The sequence below is a fragment of the Triticum aestivum genome, chromosome 2B, assembly GCF_018294505.1.
Source record: "Triticum aestivum cultivar Chinese Spring chromosome 2B, IWGSC CS RefSeq v2.1, whole genome shotgun sequence".
NCBI lineage: Eukaryota > Viridiplantae > Streptophyta > Magnoliopsida > Poales > Poaceae > Triticum > Triticum aestivum.
The window spans coordinates 126,002,715-126,014,390 of record NC_057798.1 but is presented as its reverse complement, the minus strand read 5'-3'; the positions used below and the strand labels follow the sequence as shown (position 1 = coordinate 126,014,390).

Below are 11,676 nucleotides of genomic sequence, written 5' to 3'. Positions count from 1 at the left end.
CAGTAATTAATGGTGTATATATAGCAAGTACTATGTTTGACCGATAATGTCAAGTTGCATGGCATAAAATCTATTCAGGCCGTGGCATCGTTAGTGACAATGAATAATGTTATTTCTTCCTATTATACTTTTAAATTTCTGTATGCACTAATAATTAGAAGTTTGTGTTTCACCCAGATCAATTGACTCGGGATCATATTTCATGTTCCGAACTACCGTCTTGAATAACCCTACAATAAATCGGTCCATTGTTATTGTCATCAGCAACATGTGTCCCGCGACCAGTTTATCGACCTTGCCAGCCCTTATTCGTAGTAACATGCATTTCCACAGTAGTAAAGCACATGTCTCCTAGCTTGATTCGCTTCCCTTGAAGTCTTCCGTTGCAACGCACGGGCATATGCGCTAGTAAAATATAAAAGTAAAAAAGCAAGAAAAGAACTTTTTTTTTGAGAAAATAGCGGAAACATGTTGTTAATGTTTTTTCCTGAGAAATTAGCAAAAAATTTAATAGAAAAGCGAAAAATTTAAGTTTTTAATGTTCTTTTTAGAAATTGGCGAAAAATTCAAGTGACGTCAGCATGACGAGCACGTCCTACTGGGCCGGGCTGACTATAGGCGCCCTCGTTAACATTTTGTTTTTTGATGCAAGCCCTCGTTAGCATTAAAGTGGAGGGATTTGATCACATCAGGCCCATGATTCCCAACAGGGCCGACGAGGAAGCCCGTGGAGAGAGAAAAAATCAGGGGAGCGGAGAGATATCGTGTCGTGTACCCGTGCTCTAGTCGACCTCGCCAACGGCGGCACCGCATCTGAGAGAGGGGGGAGGGGTCTTCGGAGAGGAGATGGCGAAGCGGCTGCGCGAGGCGGCGCCGTGGGGGGAGGCGCCGGGCTCGCCGGTGAACGGCCTGGACGACGGCTGCCTCATGCATATCTTCAGCTTCCTCAGCCCGATTCCAGGTTCGGTTCGATTTCGCTCCCCTCACCTTAGCAGGAGAAATCATTTGAGAAGAAGTCGGTAGATGTTGTTGTCGCTTCGCTGCGTGAGTGACTTCGGATTTGGGTGGAGAGTTATTGGATATGTAGGCGAATGGGCCAAAAAAGAATTGATTTTGACTTGCTCCTTCGGGGAGCAAGATAGGTTTCTTAGGTGATATATTGTGTTGGCACCGATTTCACGCGGCGGTGTTGCTAAATTAGTGGAATTCGGGAAAGAGGAGCTTTCAGTAACGAAAATGTTCCAAAATTGGACCATGTGTGGGTTTGGACTTTGCGGACTTGGGGCTAGGAGTGTTTGAAGTGGTTGTCCAACCAAATTGCTAGGGTTTTATTTGATCCGCTCACCTTAGCGGGACAAATTATTGGAGCGAAATCGTTAGATATTGTCCGGTTCGCTTTGCTGCGTGATTGGCATTGGATTTGTGTGGAGAGTTTGTGGAATAGTAGAGTATTTAACCAAAAACTACCACTTTACGATTTTGTCCCGAAAACTACCACTTTTTTCCTAATCCGTGGCAAAAAACTACCAAGTCGCGAAATCGCTCGCTTAACCCGTGCTAAGCACAAATCTGACCGCTTGGGCCCACGAACCAGGTGCCACCCTGGCCATCCTTCGCGCCGGAGACGCACCCGCACGCGCGCGCCCGCTCCCACCTCGCCGTCGTCGTGCCCACCAAGCTTCTGGGGCCGGCCGCTGCCGCGTGGCCGCCAGCGCCGCGCTGCTGCCCCCGCCCGCGGGCGAGCGCGGCGGGGCCAGGCCCGTGGCCAGGGGCGCGCGGCCAGGGGCGCGGCGAGGCCAGACGGCCATGGGCACGGCCAGGGGCGCGGCCATGGGCACCACCAGGGGCGCGGCGGGGCCAGATGCGCCCGTGGGCAGGGAGCGGGGCGCCCGCGGGCGAGCGCGGCGGGGCCAGGCGCGCGGCCACGGGCGCGCGGCCAGGGGCGCGGCGAGGCCAGACGGCCATGGGCACGGCCAGGCGCGCGGCCACGGGCGCGCGGCCAGGGGCGCGGCGAGGCCAGACGGCCATGGGCACGGCCAGGTGCGCGGCCACGGTGCGCACGGCGAGGGGCGGCCACGAGCGCCGCGGGCGCGCGCGTGCGGGTGCGGCTCGGAGCACGAGCTCCGGCGCGCGGCCACGGAGTAGAGGGGAAGCAGCGGGCGCTGACAATGGTGACGGGGAGCTGCACGAGGTGGTCGTGGACGCGGCGAAGTGCGGGCGAGAGGGTCACCGGAGTGCACGCGAGGTGTTCGAGGAAATGCCAGAGAGAGGAGGAGGAGGAAGAAGAAGATTGATGCTGACAGGTGGGCCCATCCTGTCAGAAATGCGTTTAGAAGAGGCGAATCAAGCACTTTCCCGACATGGTAGTTTTTAGTCACAGATTAGCGAGAAAGTGGTAGTTTTCGGGACAATATCGTAAAGTGGTAGTTTTTCGTCACGGTTCCGTGAATTGTGGTAGTTTTTGGTTAAATACTCGGAATAGTAGGAGAGTGGGCCCAAAAAATGGAGTTTGACCTGCTTCTGTGAGGAACAAGATAGGGTTTTACGGTGTTTTATTGTATTGGGCACTGGTTTCAAGCAGACGTCTTTCTAAATTAATGGGATTTGGGGATTTACCGTTGGATGTGATGGGATAAACACCTTTGGTAGTGAACGATGACTCAAAATTAGATCTTGTGTAGGTTTGGGCTTTGAACTTGGGACTAGGGAGGAGTGTTTGCTCAAGTGGTCATCCAACTAAATTGCCAGGGCTTGAACACGTTTCAATCTGAGATTGACAGACTTTATGAGCTGATACCATATTGGTCTAGCTGATGTGTTGTTGTGAGGAGGGCACTGATATCCAACCCTTTTTTGGCATCGCCGCTACATTGTGAACCATTGGTCACCTAGTTCGTTTGCCTGCTGGCTGTTCTGATAACAATGATATACCTTAATGCCTGTGCTGGGCAAAGTTTTGTACATCAAGAAATCTTTTGCTAAGCTGATTGTGTTGAGCTGGACCAGAGAATTTTGGCGCGGTTGATTGTGTAATCATTGTTTTAAGGCGTCCTGCCTTACACGCTTAGGCGATAAGGCGCCCTGGCAGCGCCTTACAAATATGCCCGCCTTAGGCGCTTAGGCGTCGCCTAGGCGCTAGAGCAGGTGGTGCTCGCCTTAGGTCGCCTGACCGCTTATAAACAATGTGTGTAATGACTTTGATTGGTTTTCATTGGTTAAACCAAGCAACGAGTTCATGCACTTGTTATGTAGTGTGAATGCAAAGATGTTGATTGGTCTTGTTTAGACTGCCACAAATGGAAAATTGGTCTATGTCAGGTCTTATTCCTTGAGAACTACAGTTAGTGAGTCAGGTATCGTTCTCACATGCCCATTGGTTAAGCTGGTCCAGTGGAAAACAAATAATCTGATCATATACACAGTGGAAAATGATGGTTTTGCATAAGTTATCTTGATTGCATTTCTAGATAGCCAAACCTTAACTTACTGCTAAGGTTCTTGATTGTGTCACTGCTGTCATTTCTCTTCCATGGAAATGAGCCTTTTTTAGCATTTCATTTTTGAACCTGCAGATAGGTATAACACCGCCCTCGTTTGCCACAGATGGCGCTTCCTTGCATGCCATCCTCGGTTGTGGTTGCGCGTTGAGAGGCCGCTCAGAGATGTAAAGGAGCCTGGAGTTTATCCAGATCTTGAGGCTGCTATTTCTGCTGCTAGGTTCGTTTTTTCCATCTCATTTTCCATTGCGGGACGAAGGATGTCCGGGATGACCTCTGCTTTGTTGAAGGCCTGGTGACACTATTCTAATTGCTGCCGGTGGCACCTATCTTGCATGTAATATCCAAATAAAGAAGCCCCTTTGCATTGTAAGTTTTGCCATCCATCTTCCTTGTTATCTCTGTAGAATTTTTCTCTGGTGAAATGTTTCCTGCATTATTCACCAATTGTATTGTTGGTGCAACTGTGTGCTTATGCTTGCCATTTTCTATTCCATCAGATTGGCGGGGGTGAGCTTCCTGATGACACTGTATTGACATGTTCCCGTGGCTCCGATAAGTATGCTCCTTTCTTCAGTTTTTATATTTCCCTGTGTTTTGTACTGTTTTTTATGGCTTCCTACTGTTGCTGCCAGTCATTATGTGTTACTCCCTCCTTCCCAAAATATAAGGTGCGATTGACTTTTTACGGTCTTTGATGCACGGCTTTGAGCACTAATATATATCAAAGTACATGGATTGAACATGTATAAATGGCATCGCCGTATTTGTCTTGCAAAATAATTTTATTTCATATGTATGTATACTAATTTTACAGACATGCAATACATGAACATCACAGTCAAAGTTGTGCAATGAAGACCAGAAAAGTCAAACCGCGCCTTATATTTTGGGAAGGAGGGAGTATCATTATATAAGTTCATTTTTAGAAACTGAGCTTCTCCTGCAATTGAAATTGGTCCCTTCAGTACACTTCACAAACCAGATTATGAAGCTTCCTGTAAATTACATTTATCCTGCGTGATGGCTAGGTTGCTCTATGCTAGCTTTTACAATGCTTCGTTTCACATAGCATTTTTTTCTCAAACCGCCTTTTTTATTTTATGTTTTTGGTAACAGTTAGTTGAAAGCACCTTTTTTGCATGTGCTGTGGTAGAAAGGAAAAGCTTTCGAGACACACCTGCCTTCCAGATGCTAGGGGAATATACTCCCTCCGTATCAAAATATAAGACGTTTTTTTTAATACAAAGGGATACAGAGGGAGTAGTTTATAACTCCTTTGTTTGTGAATGTTCATCAGTAAACTAAGAAAGTACGAGTCTAGAAATCGCTAGGTGTTTCCTATTTGTTTACCTTGCCATTCCCCACCTCGTCTCATGTCTTTGTGTACCAACCTATCTGCGCAGTGCACTGGAGTTCCTTTCCACCTGCAAGATCGCGAACCTCACCATCAAGGCTGAGCTCGGATGCTGCCTGCTCCATCGGAGCGGCAAGCTAACTATTCAGGAGTGCTTGCTCCAGTGCGAGCCAAACCCTCTGGACTACCTGTCCTTCCCGATAGTCAGCACGGCGATCGAATACAATCCATTATCGTCGTCGCTCAAGGAGCAGCAGGGGCACGGCGTGACGGTCGTCCGCACCCGGATCGAAGGCGGCGCCAAGGCCATCCGGACCAACGGGACCCTGGCGCTGCAGCGCGTGCGGGCCATCTACGCCCGCAGGTCCGTCTTCTTCTGGTTCGAGGTAGGGGAGAAGCTGGAACCCCTGTGAAACCAATAAGCTCTTGTATTCTGTAATCTCACTCAACCTAGCGTTGAGAGCAAACCCTTGTAGTATCATGTCTGTTCCATGCCTGTTGTAACACATGACAATGATAAATTTTTACTGCTGCTTATTGACATTTGAATCATCATGGAGCATGTGTTGCCCCTTGCAAAACGAACTGGATCTGAATTAGAAAGTAGTTTTTCATGCGTACCTTTGGCAAGTATCTATGAGCAATCATTAAAGTACCACGCTCCACTGTGAAAGTAGGCAGCGCTGTAGTAGTAGTACCGGGCGTACCAAACCTGGTTTTTTATTACTACTGTTATTATGTGAAAGTAAAGCAAGTCTGCGGCACCGAGTTAAGATGGTGGTTAACCACTCCCCAGTGTTAGCAAATGCGTGATTACTCTGTGGTTAACCACGCGCCGATCGGCACCGGAGGAGGGGGCCGTACGGTCACAGTAGGTGAAGTGCGCTGTACTTTTCTCCTTGTTTTTTACCACCACCTTTCGAGATGGATTTTGTGCTTGTTACTGCCTGCTCAAACGGAGTAAGAGTTTTGAGCCACCGAGGCAGAAAGAAAAGGCACCCAGGGTGGATCTCCACCATCCGGTATAGTGGTTCGTGTCATTGAATGGCTCAAGTTGTAGCCTGTTGGCAGGTAGCAATTCAAACAGGTTGCAACGGTAATCTCATCTCAGACACGCCGGACCAGTAATTTAATCGTGCACCAGTGCTCTGGTAAAATAACATTCTCTCGATAACAACCAAGTGTATAAACACCTAGGCCTTCACCAAACCTTGTTGGTGATTTCCGTGGAAGACAATTTCTTCTTCCTTGTTGGCGAGCTAGGAGCGTTCGAGTTCCGTTTCTCTTTAGTAAATGCTTGCTCTGCGTTTTTTCCTTTTTGGGGGGCAAAGACTAAAGACCAGACTTGCGCTGCCAAAGCTGGCTCCCTGCGTCCTCCTTCCTTTGGCAAGCTGCTGCGCCAAAGCTGACCGATTCCCACTACGCAATTAAAAAGAAGTTGAATCCTGAGGCCTCGCTTCTCTTTTTCGCCGGCTTGCCATCGACATGTCATCGCAGGGACAGGGCGAGGGGTTTACGACCACCATCTGACTAATCTAGGCAGGGCAGGGCAGGGCGAGAAAGCGAAGGGATGTTGGTGATCACGGGCATTGGTTTCTCCCCTCCCTCCTTTTCTGCGTCGTGTGTTTTTGTCACCTCCCACTTGACTTGTTCCAAACATTTCTTGACATATCAGGTCACCCTTTGACTACTCGAAAAAAACATCTTTTTTTCACCAACATATTATTTTAAATATTATTTATCTAGAAGACATTGAGGAAGAGAGAGAGAGAGAGAGAGTATCGAAATCCACGGTTTCTGACGACGGTGCTTTCTTTCGAATAAGATTACCATTCCGCATAATGGGGTCGAAGATGTTGTTCGGTGGTGTTTCTTTTTTGCGTGCGTGTTTTTGGTGTTCTTTCTTTGACCGGATTTACTTGCTCATCGGGCTGTTAAGGTTTTCGATCCGGTTTTTCTTATAAGCTAGATCAGTTTCTTTTTGAGATGCGACCACACTCATGCAAGGATTTCTAGATTTTAAGAAAAAAATGTATGAAAATCTACATATTAACATGTATTTCAAAATGTATCTACGAGCAGTAATTTTTCAAAGTACTTTTTCAATAAGTACTTTGTCTTGAACTTTCATCAAATTTACCGGCCTGATCTCCAACCAATCTTTTTTGGATGGGCCCCTGATCTCCATTTAATACCAGTACAGGCCAGATGGCCGGACCGGAGTAACTGTTTTTGACCGTTGATCCCTGCGTGATCCGGCCGGGGGACAGGGCCCTACCCACTCATCAGCGCACTATTACCAAATGAACAGAGATTTGCCCCGATAAAAACAGCCCCTTTCCCTTCCTTCCCTCCAAACCAAACCCCGAGGAAAACACGCCCACCCCTCCTTTCTTTCGTCAGAGAGAAAGACTGAAAGAGGCGACTCGGCCGAGAGAGAGAGAGGACAGAGACGGAGCCTCGCAAAGACTGCGGCTTTAATTCGAACGCGCTCGCCTCCGTCCTCCTCCCCCTCCCCATCTCGAGCCCTCCGCCACAGTACCAGCATCACGCCAAACCCCCATCCCCTATCTATCCGAGGGGAGGTCAAACCAGCCAGCCCCCCCTTCTTCTCCGGCCGGCCGCTCCGATCGCCGCCTCCCTCCATCCACGCCTCCCGAGGTAGCGTCGTTTCCCCTGTTTTTGTTTCTTGGATGCGTAGGGGGTTGGATTTGTGTCGGATTTTGAGGCGCGCGTCCGGGTTTCTGGCTCGGATGCGCGCGTGGGGTCGGGAATGCGGGTGCCTGGTGCGCCGGCGGCGGTTGCCTGTTAGGGTTTTCGGTTGGGGTTTGGGAGATTTTGTGGCTTCTTCGGAGTATTCGTTCATGTCTAGATGCGCGTTACAATAGTTCCCCGCCCGCTACGGTGCTAGGGCACTTGAGCTCGGGACACGGTCAATCGCTGCTAGATTATCCGGTTATCGCCGCGGGGGTTCGTACGGCTGATCTGATGATGGAGTTTCGTTGGTGTAAAGCTCAGCCCTGCAGCCTGCTAGTTTGTGTTTTCGAGTTAGGTAATGATGTTTTGGTTGCTCTGTTTATCTCTGCGTCTCCACTTCCAAGAGTCATGATTTCTAATCTGAAAAAGGAAGATAGACAAGATTCAGCAGGGGTGCTGTTGATTGGCAATGATTACAGCTCCTGCACGCTGCTGGCATCTCCTTACATAAGGTGGAAAGATGTTTTATGTGATGAACTCCATGCCCCTGCACTTCTTGTTTCAGTTGTTCATTGCAACTTTGTGCAGCAGCAGCAGCTGCTGCTCTTGTGAGAGTGCAATACAAGGTGTAGTGGAGGTTCATGTAAGTGCCACCCCCTTTCCCCTTTCCTGTTCCACCACTCCATCATTTCCCTTTGCTATCATAGTTCCTGCTCTTGCATCTCCGCTCTTCCCACTGAAGCGGTTACTAGTTATAGCTAGATTAGCTGACCAACCAACATGTCCTTGGTTTCCCTTGATATAGTTGGAGAAGTGGCGCTGATGTGGTTCTCAGCTGTCGGTGTGCACTGATTTTTCAACAAAATAATGTCGTACTGAGTACCGAATTTAATTTTGATTCAGTTACATGGATTGACACTGAAGAAAACAGTTGACTAGAAAGCTGGGCCAAACGTACAGTGAAGGGAACCTTCAATCTTTTGCTGAAAATGGTGAAAACAAGCGCCATGGCATCTATGTTTTTTGTTTAGCGTGTAAAGATGTAACCTAATAGCACTTGCTGGGTCAAGTATTACAAACTCTTTCTGAGATCCAAGCCCCTCTGCCCTCATGGTTAACTGACCAACCAACATTTTCTTACTAGTTTCCTTTGATATATCTGGAGAAGTGGCATTGATGTGGTCTTCAGCTGTCGCTGTGCAGTGTCCACTGATTTTTCAGCAAATCAAAGTTGTTCTGAGTACTTAACTAAATTGGATTCAGTTACATGGATTCACACTAAACAAAACAGTTGACTAGAAAGCGGAACCAAAAGTGTAGTAAAAGGCTGAAAACCTTCAGATCTTTTGCTGAAAAATGGCATATATGTTTTCTGTTTGGTGTGTAATGATGTAACCTAACACGACTTGCTGGGTCAAATATTACAAACTTTTCTGAGATCAAACCCATATGAGCTCATGATGTCTGCATCGTTAGTGCTCTCAGAACCTTTAAGTGCAGCCGAGTCATATTATGGTTGGCTTATCATGAAATTTACGTTTGTGCGTTCCTTAGAAAAGTGAGTTAATTTGATCTGGAGATGTTTTTTGTGGATAAAAGAAGTTCCTATCTTTTGAAATGATGAATAATATCTGTTTCAATTACTTCCAAGCCTAAAAAAATTCTCTTGATTTCTTTTTCCTCCATACAGGATTCTGCATCTATAGGTTTGGTCATGGCGTCAGCTGCCTATCTTGACGACATTGATGCTGAAGTTATCGACCCTCCAAAGATTGAGATGTTAGATGTCACAGAACTCGTCGGTGATCTTATCGAGCACTCACCGAAACCAAATGTCATAGTTTCTAGCAATGTGCGTGAGCTATTGGAATGCCCTGTGTGTTTGGTCGCCATGTATCCTCCAATTCATCAGGTATGCCTTCTTGCTGAACTAATTACATTTAACTATAGCATATCGGTTGCATTATACTAAGCCTTGTTCTAGGCTTTTGGCTTTCCATGTGTTTGCTGACATGTATGATCATATAAGAATATCCAGTTGCAAAAGAATATATAATTGCTGATTTCTTTCAAGGTAGACAGAGGTAAAATAGGGTTTTGGTTGGTGACCTTTTTCTATGAATCGTTTTCACCCTAATAGGTGACATCCTGATGCATCAGGCCCACCTGTAACTAGCTCCCTGCAAACATTTTCAACTTATACATTGCAACAGTCTTCTTTTTCATTTTCAATGTTATCCAGATTGTTCATTATCAAATGATTCTAGTAGGAGAGCTTGATATCTCATGATTATTTTGAATTTACACTGCATATTCTTAAGCTCAGAAGAATGTTTGATATGAATGTGTCTAGAGGTTCTTTTAACTATTCTGTCACATTTGTGCGTGCAGTGCTCCAATGGTCATACCATTTGTTCTGGATGCAAGCCAAGGGTTCATAATCGCTGTCCAACTTGCAGGAGTGAATTGGGTAACATAAGATGCCTTGCTCTAGAGAAGGTTGCTGCCTCTCTAGAGGTTCCATGCAAGTTCCAGAACTTTGGATGCGTGGGAATATATCCTTATTATTGCAAGCTGAAGCATGAATCACAGTGCCAATACAGACCCTACACTTGCCCATATGCGGGATCTGAATGCACTGTCACTGGTGACATTCCGTATCTAGTGAATCACTTGAAGGATGATCATAAGGTTGACATGCACAGTGGAAGCACCTTTAATCATCGCTATGTCAAATCAAATCCTCATGAAGTTGAGAATGCTACATGGATGCTTACGGTAATTATCAGCTACATCTGTATTTATGATCTGAAACACTACGCAGTAGATTAGTCCTCACATCCTCTTTCCAAGAGATCCAAGGTGTATCTTGGATAATTTTGATAACATGAGTTATGGTCTTATGGATTGCTGATTGTTTACCAAGTGTGTGCATACTTAACAACTCCATTAAGTAAGGTTACTGTTGACACTGCATGCTATTGTTATTCAGCTTCTGCTTGTGTTTTCCCTCTTCATGGAAGTGAGAGTTGTGGAACTAACTCTAGAATATCTGTCCAGGTTTTCAGCTGCTTTGGGCAGTACTTCTGCCTGCACTTCGAGGCGTTCCAGCTGGGCATGGCGCCGGTCTACATCGCCTTCCTGAGGTTCATGGGAGACGACGCCGAGGCCAAGAACTATACCTACAGCCTGGAGGTCGGAGGCATCAACCGTAAGATGACCTGGCAGGGCATTCCTCGGAGCATCAGGGATAGCCACAGGAAAGTGCGGGACAGCTACGACGGGCTCATCATCCAGCGCAACATGGCCCTGTGCTTCTCCGGCGGCGACAGGAAGGAGCTCAAGCTGCGGGTCACCGGGAGGATTTGGAAGGAGCAGTGAGTTAGTGAACTTTAGCTGCATGCTAGTGAAGGTGTGTCCGTTCGTTTCGTTCTGGCGATCCGAGATGAACGTATTGCGGGAGGACTTCATTAGGACTAGGGGTAATGGTGTGTAGACCGTGTTAGCTTCGTGGTAGTTGGAGATGTTTCCATGGATGGTTGTCATGCGGATTGAGGTGGTACTGATGTGGCAGAGCTGAAGGCAAATCTCCTGATTTGCTTTGAACAAGAGCTGGATGGCTGGCCACTGCGCCGCCGTTTTGGCGAGGTCTTGTTGGTGACTCTTGGACTGTAAATGATGTAGCCCCTCTCTAGTATGAGACTCGTATCTATCTATGTCAGACGTAGAAATGTTCTGAACTTCTGACGCTGGTATATGAATGAGACTCGTATCCATCAACGTCAGACCCAAAAATGTTCTGAATTTGAGATGGCCGTTTCTGATGCTCCCCTCTGTATATGACACTCGTATTTGCATCAGCCCCCCACCGATGTTCAGAATTCCTGGTGCAGATATTGTGTTGAGATGGCCGTTTCTGATGCCAGTTCTGCGGCTGCTTCCACTGGAATATGTCTTCTTCTTTTGGCATCAATCAGAAGATGTTTTCTCCTCTTTTTTTTTTGAGAAACCTCGTTGTGACTTTTGAGGGCAGCGGGTTCCCTCGGTTCATTAAGAAGAAGAGAGATGATCTAATTTATAAGGAAAAATGGACCCAAAAACCTCACATTCCCGGTTAATAAAAAA

The 11,676-nt window shown here is 47.1% G+C and overlaps 2 protein-coding genes across 3 annotated transcripts; both read left to right on the top strand.

Moving 5' to 3' along the window:
• The first annotated feature begins 704 nt into the window (after nt 1-704).
• On the top strand, nt 705-5,435 carry LOC123043861 (F-box protein SKIP5). Its single transcript, XM_044466448.1, has 5 exons — nt 705-961; nt 3,573-3,717; nt 3,788-3,866; nt 3,998-4,056; nt 4,904-5,435. Exons 1-5 carry the CDS (start codon nt 847-849, stop codon nt 5,265-5,267), a joined length of 762 nt encoding a protein of 253 aa, XP_044322383.1. The 5' UTR covers nt 705-846; the 3' UTR covers nt 5,268-5,435.
• Nucleotides 5,436-7,209: 1,774 nt separating this feature from the next.
• On the top strand, nt 7,210-11,331 carry LOC123043860 (E3 ubiquitin-protein ligase DIS1). 2 transcript variants are annotated; one of them, XM_044466447.1, is made up of 5 exons: nt 7,210-7,515; nt 8,117-8,194; nt 9,242-9,463; nt 9,943-10,329; nt 10,612-11,331. In XM_044466447.1, exons 3-5 carry the CDS (start codon nt 9,266-9,268, stop codon nt 10,930-10,932), a joined length of 906 nt encoding a protein of 301 aa, XP_044322382.1. In that variant the 5' UTR covers nt 7,210-7,515; nt 8,117-8,194; nt 9,242-9,265; the 3' UTR covers nt 10,933-11,331. The 2 variants fall into 2 exon arrangements, with proteins under 2 accessions (XP_044322382.1, XP_044322381.1); XM_044466446.1 differs by lacking the exon at nt 8,117-8,194 and having other exon boundaries at nt 7,211-7,515.
• The last annotated feature ends 345 nt before the right edge of the window (nt 11,332-11,676 follow it).

What these genes read in the sequence shown, in the direction of transcription:
- LOC123043861 (XM_044466448.1), top strand. Translation starts at nt 847, where the DNA reads ATGGCGAAGCGGCTGCGCGAGGCGGCGCCGTGGGGGGAGGCGCCGGGC. An exon ending in GCTGCTATTTCTGCTGCTAG is followed by an intron (nt 3,718 to 3,787) that starts GTTCGTTTTTTC and finishes GCTTTGTTGAAG; the next exon opens with GCCTGGTGACACTATTCTAA. An exon ending in TGTTCCCGTGGCTCCGATAA is followed by an intron (nt 4,057 to 4,903) that starts GTATGCTCCTTT and finishes CTATCTGCGCAG; the next exon opens with TGCACTGGAGTTCCTTTCCA.
- LOC123043860 (XM_044466447.1), top strand. Translation starts at nt 9,266, where the DNA reads ATGGCGTCAGCTGCCTATCTTGACGACATTGATGCTGAAGTTATCGAC. An exon ending in TGTATCCTCCAATTCATCAG is followed by an intron (nt 9,464 to 9,942) that starts GTATGCCTTCTT and finishes TTGTGCGTGCAG; the next exon opens with TGCTCCAATGGTCATACCAT. An exon ending in ATGCTACATGGATGCTTACG is followed by an intron (nt 10,330 to 10,611) that starts GTAATTATCAGC and finishes ATATCTGTCCAG; the next exon opens with GTTTTCAGCTGCTTTGGGCA.